The sequence below is a fragment of the Solanum dulcamara genome, chromosome 7, assembly GCF_947179165.1.
Source record: "Solanum dulcamara chromosome 7, daSolDulc1.2, whole genome shotgun sequence".
Lineage (NCBI taxonomy): Eukaryota > Viridiplantae > Streptophyta > Magnoliopsida > Solanales > Solanaceae > Solanum > Solanum dulcamara.
In genome coordinates, this window is record NC_077243.1 from 39,269,835 (window position 1) to 39,290,002 (window position 20,168).

Consider the following 20,168-nt stretch of genomic DNA (forward strand, 5'->3'; position numbering starts at 1 on the left):
AAACACTGTGATGAGATGAACATGATTGCAAGGCCGAGGTCATTTCAGGCGAGATTGTAATGTCGAAGTCATTTTCGGCAAGAGATTGATGCCAAGGTTATTTTCGACAAGAGATATTATAAGACCGAGGTCATTTCCAATGAGATTTATGACACCGATGTCATTTCCGACAAGAGATTATTATGCCGAAGTCATTTCCGACAAAATTATGATGTCGAGGTCTTTGCCGACAATTGCACACATGCATGATCATTTAGTGTGCATATACATTCCTGCATTTTCGTGTGACAAACTTGATACTTGTATTTGACTTGTGAATATTTGTACGTTGTGGCTTGTGATGCTAAGCTATGATTTGAGAATTATTTAAATTGTTTAGTATGAACTGTTAAATTGGGCTAATTTTCTATGTAGGATGCAGTTAAAGGTTCGATTGGGTTGGGTTGAAAAAGAGTTCATGTATCCTATTAAATTTACTTAATTTTGTTAGTCAACTTACTGGGTACCGTGTTGTTTGATACTTACCACTTGCTTCTACACTTGTGTAAGTTTTGATCCCAAACCATGACTATTCAATTTCTGATTATCCGAGGCTTTCAGAGAATTGAGAGGTAGCTATTGACACCCAACGAACTCTCAGATTTCCTGTACTTTTATAGTTTACTCTATTTGAGAGTTCAATACATTGAAACTTGTATTTTCATTTCAATGTTGTTTTAGCTGCTTACACATTTGACAACCAATCTTGAGGGTTATTTTAGTTAAAATACTTCCAATTTTGTTTAATACTTGTACATTTAAACTGTTTCCGCTTTATTTTTCCTTAAATGTTGAATTTTAGGCTGAGTTGTCCAGCGGAAAACAACAAGTGTCATCACACCCAGATTCCGATCTTGACAGAAACAAAAAACGGAAGCTAAACTAATACCAACGCAGAAGGAAGTTATAAAAGCATAGCAATAATTACACACTTCCTTATCTTCCTCATCAACAGTCGACTGGCAGGTAAGATAAGTACTAGAATCTACCAAAACAGCTAACAAGGCGTCGCCAGTGCATCCATCAACCCAAAGAACCACCTCAGCCTGGGCATGTATAGAGAAGCCAGCACAAAGAGAATTTGAAGCAGAATGAGCATATATGCAAGAGAAAAACTTTCTTTGCTGCTCCCCTGAGTACAAGAGGACAAAATTATTATGATAAAATGAGATCACACAGAGCAATCTAGCACACATCAAAGACCGCAGCAAGTACCTGCAGCCTCCACCAATCATATATTAGAGGTTAATGCAACCTCATCATAAATACTGCACTACTTATGGTAACTCGATCAAACCGTCTAAAGACAACAATACGGAGTAACTTAACTGTATCTTCTAAGCACGGTCATTACAATCGTGAGATAGCTAGCTACTTTGACTGTAGATGTCCAAAGTATACCAGATTAAAAATAACTCATTTATGTCCATACTGGATTTTTCAGTTTGCGTAAATAAACATTGTAGACCAAGAATTTCCAGTATCTCATACTTGCTGTGCGCATTCACACTAGCGAGACAAATGAATAGTACATGACTGCTGGAACTCGAACTGTCATCAGAAATAGTAAGATCTACCTCTTTCCTGGTTTTGAGCAGTGTATCTACTGTCCTCTGGTTGCTTGTGAGAACTAAAAACAGTCGCATATGCAGCATTGTATACCTGATTCACATTAGCTGCATCAGAATTTACCTGCACATTCACAAACCCAATAAGTATACAAAAAAAAAAGGAGAAAATTAACATTGAAGAAACTTGCCCTACCAAATCAGAGAGATTAACTTGCTGGATGTGATGTTCAGGGAGCACATGGAGCTGATTTTGGCCTGCAACTTGCTGACTTCTGGCTGAAGAATTGCTTCCAAAACAGAACTGTCGCATGTCAACATCAGAACTACGTGGTACACAGAAATCGCCCATCATTACTGATGCCATTTCAATGGTTCCAGCAGAGTGACTCACAGGGAATTCAAGATCATTGAGCTCCAGATAGGGAACATCCTGGAGAAATATGGAGTTATGACTATAGTCAGTTCCCTGAATTACAGAAAGATCAACTGTTCTTTGATCTAGTTCTACACAGTTGTCAAGGTTTCCAAGACCATTGTACATGGCATTCCCATTAATGAAAGATGCAGCTTCAACATTCATATCATTAGTACCCTGCAGACAGATGAAAATAAATCTAATCATAATATGGTTGATCAAAACATATATCAATTGACATGGATTTTCAGGGATTTGAGAGGCTAAAGAGTTGTTACAAACAGGAGTCGAACATGGTAGACATGGACATATGAAACAAGCCTAAGTTTCCATATTTCTGAATCTTGCAACTTGACAGTTTCACAGGTAAATTAAAAGAAGTAAGAACTTATATTACAGTATCTAGAGTGTAAATTATACTAGTATTGGAACCCATGAGATGCGCGGACAGTATTGTGATCCAACTGTTGGAGCATATTAGATCAAATCACTTTAACAGAATTCAACTGACGTCTTACTTCTCTTTTCTATCTCAGTAAAAAAAAGAAAATTATATTAATATACTTCTAAAAGCTATTAGATACCTTGGTTTTTGTAGGAATATATTCCTTTTACAATCACTGGAAAAACCGAAAAAGATTACAAAGCATAAGATGGTGAATTAAAATATAATATGAAAGTACTGAAGAAATCCAGATTGCAGTCATGTTTGTCAAGTTGTCAGCAACCTTATTCTATTTTATTGTATATGTTTAATTTTTGTATTACCAGCTTCAAGCAACATTAAATTGCAACCGTCCATCAGCACTGACATAAGTGTGCTGGTCTGCTTTTGAAGTTACTCATTCCAACAAATTTGGAATTTTTGCTACGATTGTCACAGCGTTTGGACTTTCTGTTTTCATTTTCAAATATAATACTGGCATTTTATTTCTCAATAACAAAATATTTCTAATGACATATAAGGCAACGAGCCATATAGTTTTTTGATTTTTGTTATTTTTTAACGGTAATTTTGAACGAGCCATATAGTTGATGTAATTTTTTTGCTCCTTTTTTTTATAACCATGGTATCCGGCGAGCCCTCTGTCCCACACATCTATCCAGAAGCAAGTGTAGTTCACCGGTTCCACCGAATGCTCCTATCTCTCAGCAAAGATCGTGTGCCAGTTTTCGCACACCTCGTCTGATTCCACAAATACCCTCCACCTCCCACCAATAACTATCAAGTAACTTTGTCCAATGCTAAAACAGATGGAAGGAACTCACCTAGTGTTTTGTCTCTGGGAACTAAACTTGAGACATCACTAGGTCATACCCTTGAGTGTAATCTTTTTATAACTTAATTATCTTATTACATTATCCGCTTCTTAGTATTATTAAATAATCTATAATATAAAAGCAAGAAAGTTTGTTTTGTCATTAAGCCAAGTACAAGCTACTAAAAAGTCACTTGCAACTTTTTGGATAATATATCTATATAAAAGCAAGAAAATTTGTTGTCATTTAGCCAAGTGGAAAGCTATCACACTACCACTTAGCAACTTCAGGGCAATGAGTATAGTTATTATAAGATTAAGCTAAGTGGCAAGCTACTACGATGCCACTTGACAATTTTTATATATAAAAATGCAAGCTTGCTTTTTCAATTAGCCAAGTGGGAACATACTACTTTGCCACTTGGAAACATTAGGACTATGAAAATTTGCTAAATTTGCTAAGTGGCTTTGTAGTAGCTTGCCACATGGCTTAATCTCATGAATATTACTGTCCTAAGGTTGTCAAGAGGCAATTTAGTAGGTTGCAACTTCTTGGCTAAATGACGAATCAAACTTTCTTGTTTTTACATATATAATATAGATAATTCGGTAGTTATTGTACCCTTTTTGTTCCTTATTTATTTTAATTTATTCACTATTTAGCATAATTACATAATAATATAGTTTTTTATTAGCTTGTCACTTGGTTTAATATCCTTATCAATTCTTACGGCTGTGTTCAGATCTGCCCGTGAGGGGGCTTCCTCCCAGTTTGTTGTGGGTGTCGCCAAGGAGGCGCAGTTTATGGAGAGGGAGGAGTTTGGAGACCCCAAGAGGGCCCGTGCATCTAATCAATATTCTGATACCTCATCTGGAGTTGTTGAAGTAGTTGTTGCATCCTTCCGGCAGACACCTCTTACTCTTTTTATGTTTTAGCCCTGTTTTTGATATTGTATTTCTTTGCGCATATTCTGTACTACATTAACAGTTTGTACACGTGACAATCAATCTTGGGAGATTTTTAGTATATTTGCCAGTTTTGCTTAAATTATTTCTTATATCATCTTGTTACTTCCGAATTTACTTCTCGTTGAGTTTTAGACTGACTTGGCTTTGTAGTAACTTGCCACTCAACTTAATCTCATGAATAACTATATTATTGTCCTAAAGTTGCCAAAGTGGCAATGTAATAGCTTGCCACTAGACTAATTAACAGACCAAACTTTCTTTTATATAATATATAGATCCTTGGTTCCACATTTATGGAAATGCTTGGACGCTAGAGGTGTACTTGTGGTGTACACTAGGACAATCAAGGACATGTATAATGGAATCAAAACTAGGAAAGGGACAATGGGAGAAAACTCAGAGCACTTCCCAAAAATTTCACCAAGGGTTAGCTCGTAGCTCCTTTTTATTTTCTATGGTGATGGATGAATTGACGTGGAAAATCCAACGTGAGGTGGCATAGTGTATGTTATTTGTGGATGACATAATTGTGATTGACAAGACTCACAGTGAAATTCACACTAAGTTGGAGGTTTGGAGACAATCCCTAGAATTTAAAGAGTTCTGGTTGAGTAGGACCAGGACAGAATACTTGGAGTGCAAGTTCAATGACATCACAAATGAGGTTGCCGAGGAAGTGAGGCTTGATACCGAGGCATCAGAAAAAGAGGAAGTTTCAAGTATCTAGGATCTATTATTCAAGTAAATGGGGAGATTGACGACGATGTAATACATCGAATTGGTGCACGGTGAAGAAATGGAGGCTCACATCCAGAGTCGTGTGATAGAAAGTGTCACCAACTTAAACGCGAAGGCCAAGATGAGGGAAGTGAGGTTGAAATGATTCGAACATATGAAGAGAATGCGTGGATGCCCTAGTGTGAAGGTGTGAGAGGTTGGCTATAAATTTCAAGAGAGAAGTAGGAGGAATACTATGAAGAGGTGTTTAGACATAACATGACGCAATTTCTATTTACCGAGGACATGACCTTAGATAAAAGGTTATGCAAGACACAAATTAGGGTAGTAGGTCAATACGCAATTGAGTATTGTCACACATATCCTTCTATACTTTTTTTCTTTTAGAGTAAACGCTTATCCTTCTATACTAGTAGTCGTAGTATTACTTTTATCGTTTCTTGTCCTTCGATTTATGTTATTGTGTTTCTTGACTTCTTATCCTTCGATAATTGTATTATTTTGTGATAGTTATTGTTCCTTTTCTTCAAATTACTTTATATAGTATTTAGTCGTGGCTTATTTACTTATGTTATTTTTTCCTGAACTGCTTTGTTTTGCTTATCCTTGAGCGGAAAGTCTATCACAAACAACCTCTCTACCCCTCACGATACGGTTAAGGTATGCGTACACTCCACATTTAATCGCCAATTTCTCAAAGCCAAGCTCCAATATATTTCTTTTCTCTGCGTAAAAACTTGTTTTTTAAAAGGCTTTATTTCTTGTCACTTATTTATCAAAACAGTCGTGCTTGGACTTTTCAAATATGAAGAATGTTAAAGCCATGCTCAGAATACATATTTACTATTTCTTACTCCAGCACTAAAAAGACATAGAATAAAGAAAAAGGAAATTATTAACTAGAGAGATTGACAAATACCACTAATAAACATGCATGGTAGGACTAAATGTTAATATTTATCTCAATGAGCTCAATAAACTAACAGAGAATACGCACCAGATTATCCTCATTTCCAGCAAAAAATACAGCAGGATCTTCAATGAAATGGTCTAAGAGCTGAACGATGTCATCCTCCTCATCCTGAGGTGTCTTCTGACTGTTAAGCTCAGCAGAAGATGGACCTGGTTCAGTTAAAGGCCAAAGAGATTTGTTTCCTTGGTCAAGCACGGTGGTAATGACAGAGCAGCTCAAGTTGTCAGGCATAGCAGGTACAGGAGTTAAACCAGATGAATTAGGTTCAGCGGGCATCTCATGTATGTAAGGCTCGGTAAAAGGTTGGTGCAGTTCAGTAGAAGTACACCCAGATGCACTTGCTGGGTCAACCATGCAGGTCACAATTGAGCAGGTTTGATTGTCAGGCATAGCTAAAGAAGGAATGCTGGATAGATTATGTTCAGCAGGAGCCTCATAATCTTCCCAATCTTCCTCCTTAAATGGTGCTCCATACTGCGCTCCATTTTTGGGACCTGGTCCGCTTTTCTTAAATACTTTGCAAAGCACGTATGCATCCTATTAAAAGAAGGATACTGATGAGTAATAATTAAAAAGACGGGCTTGAAAATAATAAAAGCTAAGACTGATATATTAAATATATACATGTATCCAGAAAACAGTGAAAAGCTTGAATTAAAATATGCCTCTGTTTCAAACAATTAAGGAAGTTTAAAAACTGTGTAACACAGACAACTTAAATGGTGCATCACAATAAACATACGATTCGGGAAACACGTCTTTTCTTTTAAAATAAAGGTTAAAGAGTTGAAGACAAATTAGAGTAGCATTTGACACCAGAATCACTTGCATAGCTGTGTGATAACACTAGTGCCCCATGTAAAGGGCCCTTCTAGCCCATTAGATGCTTTAACTAAAAGGAAGGGCTTGGACGCATCAGCATCTAAAAATTTGGAAGGAAAAAACAAACTGAAGTCAAAATAAAAAGCCAGCAACACCAGTTACAGTGACAGAAGCTTATAAAGAGATGGGTTTTCCAAAGCTACCATGAAAAAGATAATGGGAAACCATATTATTAACCAAAAATCTTGCAATAATGTGTTAGCTTGAAGAATCGAGTGAATGGGTATTGGGAAGACAGGAACTATCACTTCTATCACTAGAACAATTTAAAGTTCATAAGTTCAGGGAGAATTCATATCCAAATGTTATATTGTAAGTTTAGATTATTGATACTTCGACGACACAATTGTTTGAAGCAAAATGAGAGTTGTTGGCAAAAAGTTACATGAGTGATAACTCTTCCATAGTTGATTTTCAACTATAGCATGATTGAAGCTTGTTTCCTTGCATTAAAATAGTTGGACTAAAGTTGATTTATTTGCATGTAGATAAAGAATAATGTGTGTATCGAAACACACACGCAAGCGCAAGCGCGCGCACACACAGTGTGTATATATATATACATATATATATATATATACACACACACACACACACACATAGATGATATGATTTGAATGTGCTTAATTATGAGCTTCCATGTACTATTGACTTTGATTCTTGACATCGAAAGAAAGTCCGAGGACAAATATATTGTGCTATACAAGAAATGTTTAGGAATCAACTTTGCCAAATCTTCATTACTTAACATCAGGAGTGTTAGGCCTGGTACACCTTGTGTGATATTTTGTACCCTACTAGTAGGAACGAACTACCACTGCCTGTTTTTATCACACTTGTGCTCTAGAAGGGAACCTAGCTAAAGGGGTCTAATGGCTATGGTGAATCCATAGTGTCAGAAAGGATATTGGGTTAGCTTAAGAAGATTCCACTATATAGAGATATGATATAAAAGTTCGATTTTTTTCCCACAATATACAGTTTATAAGCTCTACCGAGATAGGAGCATTACCCTAACTTGTAGGGCGAGTTAGAACTAAATTTCTTATATGAAATATGATTTTGGAAAATGTTAAATCATGATGATTTGATCAATTGGTAGTATAGTTTTCATACATGACATGTTTTACTTATAAATGAGACTATCGATGATTCTGAGCTCCTACGGACATTTGCCTTCCCTTTGTTTCCACAATAACAAGAAAAAGAAGATTTTTTCCAACTTCAACATGAATATGAACTACAACAAAATCAATCCTTAGAAAGAAACATTGGACTGTTTTTGTGTACCATATCCTGATTCTGCTTAATACGTGATTTTCTTAATTACGCTTATCCTAAATAAAATGCTATAATTGACATTATTATCTCATTAAGTCGGGTGGGACTGACCCCTCTCCCTTCCTTTTGCATGGATACTAGTTGAGACTGACACTTCGGTTAAGCAAGAGTGACAGGTAAAGCTGAAGATGGATCCCATAATCCCTACACTTGCTTCACCTGGATCCTTATTTTGCCTAAACTATAGGACTATTTTGGCCTATTTTTGTAATTCAACTCTAATTTTATGCTCCTAAAGACAGTCTATATGTTTGCGGTTAATGTTAGTACTACTGTAACTTGGAACTCATACAGTAGTTGTGGAGTCGTTGGCTTTGTATTTTTCATATTATTTAGACTTAACATGTGTGTGTTGGGATCGAATTGACTGAATGCTGATAGGTTTGAATTATGAATTGCTCCTGGAACAGAGGAAACACTGTTTGGTTGCAGTACTAAATAATATCAATACTTAGTGATGTGATACGCTATGCATCATCTTTTTTTTTGATAAGGTACATCATCTTATGCATGATAAAAAGTGGAATGAACATGCGCTTAAAATATGCAGAGAAAAAAATTACTGAAAGACAAAAATACCCTTCAAGTACGTAATCCCTACATAACATTTCTTGTATTGTTTTTGCTGGCATAATAATTCCTATATTATTGTTTACATTACAACACTTCAGTATTATTCTCATTATGTTAGACCTGTTGTTACGATGGTCTATAACCGCAGGAAGAAAGGTGTAAATAAGGCTTAAATGTATCTGTTTTATTTATTAATTATTATGTGTATGTATTTCAAGTAGTTATCTGGCAGTTAACAAACAGTTTAGGTAGTTATTTTGTGATAAATTGTATTGGGAAGAAGGAAAGATGGTCAGTTTTGGGGTAGGATTTTCTCTGGCAAATTTGGAGGTTAAGGTTCCTCGAAATACCTTGGTTGTTAGAAGTATTCTCAATTTGCTATTTGTAAAACATATTCTAATTGTTGGTGGCAGTAAATAATAGTTGAAGTGTTGTTCCTATTTCTGTGTTGTGTTAGGAAGTTTACAGATACGCCTGATCGGCGAGTTCAGTCACACCTATAGGTCCGCTACTTCAAAGGCATCGCCTCACTTAGATCGCCGGGGTTGGAGCTTCTTCGACCTCTAGCCATGACGCTCCTCCCTTACCTTGGGCTTCAGTAGGTTTCCTCCTTCCTTTTGATTAGATGGATTATATCATCCAAGAGCTTAAACTAAGAGGAAAATACTTCAAGGAACGAACTTGCAGGCGCATCTTACAGGGCGCCTTTCATCAAGTAAAGGCTCGTGATAACGCTCTTGTGGAACTAGGCTCTCTTAAGATCGTGCGAACGAGTTCTTCTTTACCGAGAAGATTGGCATGACTATTTCTATAAGTAAAAGAATGTATGAAGTCGGCCCGAGAAAAAGGAAAAAATTGACTTTTTGAAGTCATAGATTTTGAATACAGCCTTCCGTCTTCTCCTCCTTTCTGCTGACGTTGGCTCACGTTGCCACACAATCTAACGACAGCGAAACTGTCTCCTCTCCTAAGCTTGAGAACCCCCGCTATGTTTCCGACTTGAACTTACCTTTAGAGCTTCCCGGGCCTCGATGCCTATACACCTTCTTACAGGGATTCCAGTTTCAAAGGGAGTTCTTGACCAGTTGGAAAAAATGTTAGCTAACTTTTGGTGAGGCGGGCTGGTACCGTACCATTGAAGAGGGAAATCCCGCCCCCTGATCATGCCTCGAAGAAGGCAATTCACGAGGAAAGGTCCCACTCAGACACACACAAAGACAAAGATGACAACCGGGGCACGGCACGTTGCTAAGGATAGGCTCCTGCTTTGACTATAGAATAGATGAGCGTGACACATGCCATAATCAGACTAAAAAAGAGAATGTTTTCTTTTCGGATTCCGAGGATGAGCCGGCCGATCCTAACATCATTTATGAGGAGCCGGACGACGAAGCCTCCTCCTCAGATAAAGATGTCTCCGACGCTACTCTCCCGGCAAGAAGAACTTTTTCTATTGTGATTTTTTTGGCGAGCTTTGCTAGAAATGGCCGAACACTAAAAAATCGGTGGAAAACCAGCTTAAGCTGGTTGTACTTTTAAGTTCGTTCAATTCACACAGGCAGGGTGATTGAGGTGCGTGCTTCAACATCTAAGTTTCACACAAGGAACCTCCTGCTCTTAAGGATAAACTACGATATTTGATGGACTGGCAGGTCAGCCACGTAATTTATCCCTCAAGTTGAACGAACCGAATCGACCAACTGGCGCAGCAGTACGCGACAACTTTTTCTTTTGGTGCACAATGGAATCACCGAAAGAGTACCAGAGCAGAGAAAATGAAAATGCGAAACCGGAACAGCAGGTTGACCTGCGGAGGACTGATTCACAGAGGATTCTCCTTCTTTTTCAGAAAAAGATTCCAAGAGAACCCGTATCCCGAAGGAATCAGGTTCCCCCCCCCCGAGGATTCGCTGGACCTTTTTCTCTGTTCTAGGTACAAGTCAAGTTGAATTTACAAAAAAAAAATCAGTGTTAGAAGTATTCAAATCCATAAATTCACTACGAAACAAGGCCGGAACCAATTTGAGACTTTGGAAAACAGCGCCTCTTAGTTTTTTATTTTAGCCTGCCTTGTGAAGATCTCTCGGGTGTCTACGGCAGATCCGATCAGTCTCGTGATGAAGAGAATTTCCGATGTTGAAAGGTATCGTCACGACAACTCAATTTGTCCGGTAAACTACTCGGGGCTCCCCATGGTTTAGTAAAAGGGAGGGGATATTTTTTTTTCATCCGGGGGTTCATTCATTATGAACTCAAAAGTGGTTGGCTGATTAGTGAGGTCTTAAAAACCCGTGCTGCTCACCACTCCTCGAGGCCAAGGATGGGGTCGAACCGTCATTCCAAGATTTGCAGTCCGATACATTTCCATTATGTTACCTAGCCAAACCCGCCACCTCATGTGCCAAAGTAAAACGGTTGTTCTTCCTTCTCCGCTCCTTCTTTTTCTACATATGCGGCGGCGCGTGATACTTTTCAGGGGGAGATCACTACCCTTTCTGAGACATCTGACTGGGTTACTTTAAAAAAATCTTCAGAGCACAGTTCCGATAGTACAGTTCAAGGTGCCGATAATTCATCTTCGAAAATCATTCTATCTCTGTTTGCCGCCTCAAGCGAGCACTTTATGGCCTTAAACAAGCACCCAACCTATACAAAGGGCTATAGCTGTCCACCCTGTGGTTACTATTAGAACACAAGCCAAGGAACTCAAAACCACAACACAAGCACCCTTACTAGTTTTGGAGTTTTCGCCCTTTGCTTCCGGCGAAGGTAAATAGTCAAAAAAGTTCCCCGTAGAACGCGAGCGTTGAGGCTTTCATCGAAACGCCAACCATACATACCGCTTTCTCGTTCAGGAATTTCTTAAGATTAAGGTTCGAAAGGACCAGGCGGCGATGAAGTATGAGTCTAAAACACTATATGCAGAGCTGCCTTAGCTCAATAGATCAACGAATCAGGAGAGGGAGCTTACTCCGCTGTTGCTGGTTTAGTAAGCTAAGCATTTCCATACAAGAATCTCGATTTGAAAATACCTGAGGTAGGATTACTCAACGATCCTTGTTACCTTAACTCCCTTCTCCCGGGATGAAGCCTTAGAAGGAAAAGTATAGGCCAAAAAGTCTTTAGCTTTAGATGTTATATGAACCCCTAACAAGGAACCGTAGGCATAGAGCTATCGCATTTAAGGCCAAAAAGCATGGCCTTTGCTTCTGCCCAGTTGCTGGTTCCAGCACCCAAGGGAATGGAGTAAGCCATAATAAGAGCACCCATACTATCTCTGACAACACCACCACCTCCACAAATACCATCTAGTATCTTGTAGACGTAGTCCATCGCTACATTCCTTTCTTTCTTCGCCTCTTTCCTCTTCTCCGAGAGAGAGCAATCTCATTTAGAAAGCCTGATCTCTATCTTTCAGCAACTGAACGGGAAGTGGTTTAAGAATAAGAAAGGACTTTAGAATCGGATGCGCTCGCCCAGCGAGAAAGGCTGCAGTAGAAAGAACGAAAAGCCAAAAGTCAAGGTGCATAGCGGTCTTTTCAAGAATAGGGGAGTACAGAATAAGGGGTTTGCAAGACAAAAGAGAGTCCGCTGGAACTACGGACAAGGATATTTTACTCAATTCCCCTCTTACTATTTTGAAAAGCGGAATAAAATGAAATTCCCAAAGCTGTGGAGATAAGGTGGAAGATAAAAAAGCTATATTTAGAATAATAAAGAGAATCTATTCAAATTCCCGGTCTGATCGGTCGAGCTCTCGTAATCGATCGCTCATATGTCCATTTCGTTCTGGCTAGCGAAGTCGGGATATTCTACGTTTAATGATAAATAGTAAAGTTATGAACTCAAGCTAGCAAAAAACAAGACTGAGGTCGATAGGGGCATCGGCGGGGCTTGCGTAATGTAGTTGTAGTTAAGGCTGAAGTAGCGCTTTTTCTTTTAGAAGATCTACTGAAGTACCAAAGGCGAACGGGGCTCCCAGGCCGGGACATCTGGCAGAATGCTTGGCCTCCTGCGCTGGAAGCGAGACCCGAAGGGTGAGCTTATGGCGGTTAGCTTCTAGCACTAAATAATAGGCATTAGGCATTCTGAGCTGAAAGGAGGCAAGCAAATGAAGGGAGGCATTTCTGTTCCTAGGAAAGATTATGGGTCTCGGGTATCCAATCAATTAAGCCCACAAACCGTGGAAGCTTAAGCGGAAATGAAAGAGCCTTTATCTGTCTTTTCCATCCAGTGCCCGCACTGCGTCAGAAAATCTTCGTCTTCGATCTCTCTTCGCAACGCATTTTAAGGGCTAAGACTTTCTCTCGACATCTTTCTTTTATTTAAGTCATTGATCTCATATCTATAAGCAGGGGGGTCTGCGTTCACTATTAAGCCTGAGATAAAGTCAACTGGAAACCGTGATCGGAGTCGTGGTTTGAAGATGATGATTTGAAGATTCATTCGACAGAGAAGGGTGTCTTGGTTGCCGATACCGAGGTTGAATGAATCATTCCACCTGGCAACAGCAAAAGTGGAGTTTGGCACAGGTCAAAGGGGAAAGCAAGGAGGAATTCCACTTTGGAAAGGAAAAGGGCTTTCTTAGTAAGGTTGCTTGTTTCCACTCATTGAAGATTCTATCTACAAAAGAAGGTCAAGTTCACATCCGAAGCTGCATTCGTCCAAGCCTGACCCTACCCTACCATCCGAACTTGTTGAATCAGCAGCTGGAATTGAATGAATCAGTGGTGGGTCTATTCCCGTGACTCGAATTCGCGGATTTCCGGTACTGATCGTTGATACTGTAAAAGTCGTTTTCTTGCTTTTTTGTGCCAGCTCATGATCTAAACGAGTCGCACATACACCCTAGTACATGTTCCTCGACGCTGAGGATGTTTGGACATAGAATCGAGTCCTTGTGAATGGGCAAAGCCAGGTGCTCTTATTTTACGACGGTAGGGACGATTGCTTCCATTACTGACCAGAAAGACAGATATCGTTTAACGAATTGCCCGATTGCCGATTCACTGCGCCTACCTATCTTCAATCACCCAGGAATGTTCACTTGGCCGCCTACCAATGATGCCTTACAGATTTATTGTTAGGAGAGTTGTGGGTTCATAACAATTTGCTCATATGCATGTAGCCACAACATCTTATCATTCTGCCCATACAACAATTACAACAGTACGAGGACATTTTCAAGAGCAAAATCGAGGAGAAATCATGCAGCCAGAACTTGAAACTTCAGCAAGGAGTGGAGAAGCATACAAAAGGCTATCTGATGCAGACTATCAGGATAAATTAAGAAAAGGACTTTGTTTTTGCTGCGATGAAAAGTATGACCCCAATCACCAGCTCAATTCAAAACAGTTAAATCTGCTTATTGTAGCATCAGAGGACAACGAAGATGGAGACATAGAAGAGCATTCATATGAAATAATGGATGCAATAATGGAGTCTCAAAAGTTAATGGAATTGTCTTTGTACTCCATTGCAGGATTTAGCACAAAGAAGTCCTTGAAGGTATGGGGAACAATATTGGGGAAGAAGATTATTGTGTTGATTGATAACGGAGCATCAACAAATTTTATCTCTCGCACAGCGACAGAAGAATTAGGGTTAAAGCAAACAGAAACTAAGTCGTTTGTGGTGGAAGTAGGGAATGGACAGCAAGTAAAGAGTAGGAGAAGCTGCAAGGCAGTGGAATTGTGGATTGACAAATTGTGCATAACACGGGAATTATTTCCTTTCTAATTTGGGAAGTGTCGATGTAGTGTTGGGATTAGAGTGGCTGGAGACTTTGGGGGATATTCAAGCTAATTTCAAAACAATGACGTTGAAATTTGAAATAGGAGGGGAAACACAAGTTGTTCAAGGAAACCCCTCTTTGTCCAAATCAGTGGCTTCACTCAAAACTCTGTTTAAAACCTTGCCAAAAAATGGAGAAGGGTATTATGTTGACCTGAATGAGTTAACGGCAAGGCAAGAACAAGAGAATATGAATTTGCAGCAGTTACTAGAAAATTTGGAACTTTATTTGAAGAACCGAAAGGGCTGCCACCAAATGGGAGTCGTGATCATGCTATCCAACTTAATGAGGAATCAAATCCACCTAATATTCATCCATATTGCTACCCTCATTACCAGAAAAATGAGATTGAGCAAATTGTCTAAGTATCATTCAAGTAAGTACAAGTCCTTTCTCCAGTCCAGTGTTGCTAGTTCGCAAAAAAGATGGCAATTGACGATTTTATGTGGATTATCAGGCCCTTAATAAGATTATTGTTCCCCATAAATTTCCAATTCCAGAAATCGACGGATTATTGGATGAGATTGGGGGTGCCACTGTATTTTCGAAATTGGATCTAATCTCTGTGTATCATCAAATTCAGGTTTGCAAGGAGGATGTAGCAAAGACACCTTTCATACACATGAAGGCCATTATGAGTTTTTGGTCATGACATTTGGGTTGTCAAACGGTCCATCTACTTTTTAAGCCCTGATAAATGAGATATTTCGGTCTTACTTATGTAAGTTTGTATTGGTCTTTTTTGATTGAATATTAGTTTATAGTGCAGATTTTCTTACTCACTTGGGTTATCTGTGGGAGGTGCTACAAATTTTTAAACTTCATAACCTGATTGTCAATCGAAAAAAATGTCATTTTGGTCAACAACTGATTATTTCCGCAAGTGGAGTCTTGGCGGATCCTGCCAAAACAACAAGCATGGTTAATTGGCCAAGTCCCAAAATGTTAAAGGTTTGCAGGGTTTTCTAGGACTTAGGGGTTACTATAGGAAGTTTGTAAGTGACTGTGGGTAAACATCCTGGCCACTCACATAATTGCGAGAGAAATATGCCTTTCATTGGTATAAAGAAGCACATTCAGCTTTTGACTCTCTTAAAGAGGCCATGGTCACTTTGCCAGTTTAGGCACTACCAGATTTTAACAAGGTGTGTGCGGTTGAGACAGATGCTTAGGGATTAGAGATTGGAGTTATCCTAATGCAAGGACATCCCATCGCTTTTCTTAGCTCATCCCATCGCTTTTCTTCGTCAAGGACTTTCTATTCGAGCTCAATCTAAATCAGTATATGAGAGGGAGTTAATGGCCATCGTTTTTGTTGTATAAAAGTGGCGTCATTATGTGATGGGTCAGCATTTCATTATACGAACATATCAACGAAGTCTCCAATTTCTCATGGGCCAACATGATATGGCAGAGAAGCAACAAAAATGGGTCACCAAGTTGATGGGATTTGATTTTAAGATTCAATATCGCCCGGGTTGTGAAAATAAAGCAGCTAATATTCTGTCCCACCAATTTCATTTCATGGTTTTTCATATTCTAAGCAGCATTACCTTAGATGATCTATCCACATAAATTCGATTGACATTACATTTGCTTCAAGATCCGGCTTCATGGCCAAATTATGTTCTAAAAAATGCCTGCCTATTTTTCAAAAGTCGGTTGGTGATTCCCCGTTCATTATTACACATTCCCATGCTCCTTAGGGAATTTCACTCCTCACCTACTTGTGGACACTTGGATTTTTTCGGTACATACAAGCACATTTCGTTGTATTGGAATGGAATCAAAAGTTAGTTGTGAAGTTTGGAAGTAGAACAAGTATGAAGCCCTTAGTCCCGCTGGCTTGCTGCAAGAATTACCTGTTCCTACTCTCAAGTTTGGAATGATATTGCTATGGATTTCATCAGCGGGTTACCAAAAGCAATGGAACATGATACTATACTTGTTGTGGTGGACCATTTCACTAAATATTGTCATTTTCTCCTCTTATCTCGTCCATATACAGCAAAGAGTGTTGCTTAGTTATTTATTCGTTAGATTGTACGTTTGCATGGTTTTCCCAAATCAGTTATCTGATCGTGATCGGATTTTTGTCAACTAAATTCGACAAGAATTACTCAAGTTGTCCGTTACTAGCCCCAAATTGAGTTCAGGTTATCACCCTCAAACAAATGGTCAAACTGAGGTTGTCAACTACTCTTTGGAGACTTATTTACGTTGCTTTTCATGGGCACATCCAAAACAATGGGCAAGATGGATTCCTTGGGCTGAATTTTGGTTCAATACCACTTACCATGGTTCCACCAAGATGAACCCTTTTAGAGCTTTCTATGGGCGATATCCTCCTTCCTTCAGTTGTTCACTGATGTAACTTCTGCTGGTGAAGAGGTCAACCAGCAACTTATGGCTCGCAACACTATTTTAGATGAACTCAAAGCTAATTTGATCTATGCTCAGCTCAAATGAAAGTTTATGCTGATGCTAAGCGTCGTAAAGTTGTATTTCAGCCTGGTGATTTGGATTATCTTCGTGTGCAACCTTTCAAGCTTCGCTCACTTGCTAAAAAGGTTAATCAAAAGTTAAGTCCTCATTACTATGGGCCATGTACTATCCTGAATAAAATTGGTGAAATTGCTTATTGCCTTGATTTATCCCCTCATTCATGGGTGCATCTTGTATTTCATGTTTCTTGGCTAAAACGCGCAATTAAGGATTCTACTCCAGATCAACAGCTCCCACCTTTCTTATCTGAAGAACTTGAAATGCAAGTGCAAGCTGAAGGTGTAGTAGATTGTTGTACATCTTTAATGGCTCCCAAGAGGTGTTGATTAAGTGGAAGGACTTACCCGACTTTGAGAACACTTGGGAATCCTATGAAGGGGGTGTTTGGATTAGCTTAATTTTAGGTGTTTTTGGCTTTTAAGCACTTTTTTAGTTTTGGAGGTACTTGGAAAAATTTAAAAGTGTTTTTAAGCACTCACCTTAAGGCAAATAAAGTTTAAAAATAAGCCAAAAGCCAAAAGTAGGGTATCCCCTACCTATGGCTTTTAGCTTTTGACTTATAAGTTACTTATTATAAGCTTATCCAAGCTTAAATGTAATTGTTCTATTTATTAATTATTATGTGTATGTATTTCTAGTAGTTACCTAGCAGCTAACTAGTAGTTATTTTGTGATAATTTGTAAGGAGAAGAAGGGAAGACGGTCAATTTTTGGGTAGGATTTTCTCTAGTAGATTTGGAGGTTAAGGTTCCTCGAAATACCTTGGTTGTTAGAAGTATTCTCTATTTGCTATTTGTAAAACATATTTTAGTTGCTGGCGGCAGTAAATAATAATTGAAGTGTTGTTCCTATTTTTGTGGTGTTGTTAGAAGTTTACAGATTTATTATTAGGAGAGCTCTGGGTTCTAACACATTTTAAAAAAAAATGCACAACCTAGCATGTGAATCAAATGACGAAGATTAAGCAAAATTAATGTGACCTATGTTAGTCCAGCTGGTTTCGCCTAGGGTAAAACTATTCTTTAATAGTGGGGTCAGTACATGGTGTGTGGTAGAGCACACATATGTCCCCGCTCATTGCAAGAGATTCTTTGTACCTTAATTACATCCAAAAACCTCTGGGCAACGTAAGATAGCCATTTTCTATATGTTGACTCAATTGCATTGTTTTTTTTGCAATTCCAAATCTATTCTTCAAGCATAGCTGCAATGTGCCTCAATAAGAACTGACAAAACACTCGAAGACAATTGCAATCATTAATTTTAAGACGAAAAGGCCTTATTACTTGCACTTAATGAAGGTCTGAATTATAATTATTTCAATCTCAGTTATTACATGCATTTGTTTTATAAATCAGAATCTTATTCATTCAAATTTCAATCACTATGTATATTTTGGATTTTTTCTTTTACAACCACTTAATGAGTATGAATATATCTGAATAATTAAGATCTACACCAAAATCTTATCACTAAAAAGCTATGCACTCAAGGATTTATGTAAAGATGACATTTCACTATTACTTAATGCACTTTCACTGGTATCATCGCCACAACCCACCATTATCAACCAACACCATCCACAACCACCGTCTTTAGCCACAATCACAACTACCCTTAGCCGCCGCCGCCACTAATCACCACAATCAATTGTCACCACTATTAGCCACATTTTACCATCATTACCATCAACCACCATTACCACAATAACCACCAATCACTACCGACAACCACATCCATCAACCACCACTATATATCGTCAATCACCACTATCATTTATCTCCACCACCACTATCAGTCATCTCCACCACCATCAACTACCACCATTAACCACTACTATTTGTCACCATCACCACTAGCTACTACATATCCACTACCACCACCATGACACCTAGTAGACACCCAAAACCACCACGAACCTTAGTGAACACCCACAACAACCACTATTAGCCATTGTCAACACCAATCATCATATAACATTTTAAAAATATTTTGTTGATATAGTATTTAGATCATTTTGTATTTTATATGAATTTATATTATAAACTACTAAATAAAAACAAGCTTTACACATTCAAATGTTGAGAAAACAATCTTTAATCATTTAGTATTTATATCTTAATATAACATCGTAATATCCAAATATGCATTCAAATTCATATGTCTTAATCTTAATACACATCTTCAAATGTATATTCAAATTCAAACGTTTGATCTAAATCTATATAGTATATTAAAAACAAGAACCTAAAACTTAAAAAGTTGAATTACATAAATACTCTTTTAAGGAGACTTACATACCACATTTAAGGAAAATTAACACCTAATAGGTTCACGTGAAGAGTTGTCACTATTCTATGGTTGATATAAAGTCTCTTATGATTTCTTCCATAACCGTAGTACATTCCAGTTTTTTATTTTGCCTTATGTGCTACTATTCTAGCATGTACTTTGGTTTTGTTTTAAAATGTCTCCAGTTACGTTTCACTTTGTCAATGGAATCTGCGGTATCGAACTTTTTGTTAGTTTTTCTTACTTGTGTCTTTGTTTATCACTCTCTGTGTTAGTTTTCATGTTCTCTTGTGCTGAACTGCTGATATGTTGACTGACCTTGAACAACAAAAAGAGAACTAGACAAATTTAATTGTTTTGTGGAGTACTTCGGATCAGTGATTGACACCATAGATAGGAGTACAAATAATTTCTCAAAATTTAGGATTCTGCCACTTCGATGCCATAATAGATAAATTGGGCAAACATTGTTGTTCATATTTGTATAGTTAAACAAAAATCTTTCCAATTTTGTTCTATGAATATGAATCCTCTCACGTGTTACTCAAAAAAAAAATCTTCGATTCTATGGATTTCAAATGAAAACAGTTTAAGTATAAAATCCGTGGTACTTGATAGTTGCAATTCCATCTACAAGTTCTTCTAAAGTTTCCAATTGGCTGAGGGTTTTTGGCAATGTCTCAAATTTTGAATAGCCAGAGAGATTAAGCTCCATTTTGGTCATAGAATTTAGGAGTAGATTTTCAAAAAAATTGAATATATTGTTTGTTCATGAAATTTGGGCAGTTTTTGAAAAATTATTTTCAAAAAATTTCAC

The 20,168-nt window shown here is 38.1% G+C and overlaps 1 protein-coding gene across 2 annotated transcripts in view; it reads right to left on the reverse strand.

Moving 5' to 3' along the window:
• Nucleotides 1-759: 759 nt before the first annotated feature.
• Nucleotides 760-20,168, reverse strand: part of LOC129896740 (NAC domain-containing protein 82-like) — a 32,020-nt gene continuing 12,611 nt past the window's right edge. Inside the window, exons 4-7 of one of the 2 annotated variants that reach the window (XM_055972704.1) lie at nucleotides 5,989-6,501; nucleotides 1,804-2,040; nucleotides 1,617-1,731; nucleotides 760-1,171 (exon numbers count right to left, since the gene is read on the reverse strand). In XM_055972704.1, the coding sequence (XP_055828679.1) occupies nucleotides 798-1,171; nucleotides 1,617-1,731; nucleotides 1,804-2,040; nucleotides 5,989-6,501 (1,239 nt within the window). In that variant the 3' untranslated portion in view covers nucleotides 760-797. Of the gene's footprint in view, nucleotides 1,172-1,616; nucleotides 1,732-1,803; nucleotides 2,203-5,988; nucleotides 6,502-20,168 lie in introns of both variants that reach the window. The other variant, XM_055972703.1, reaches the window with a different exon arrangement.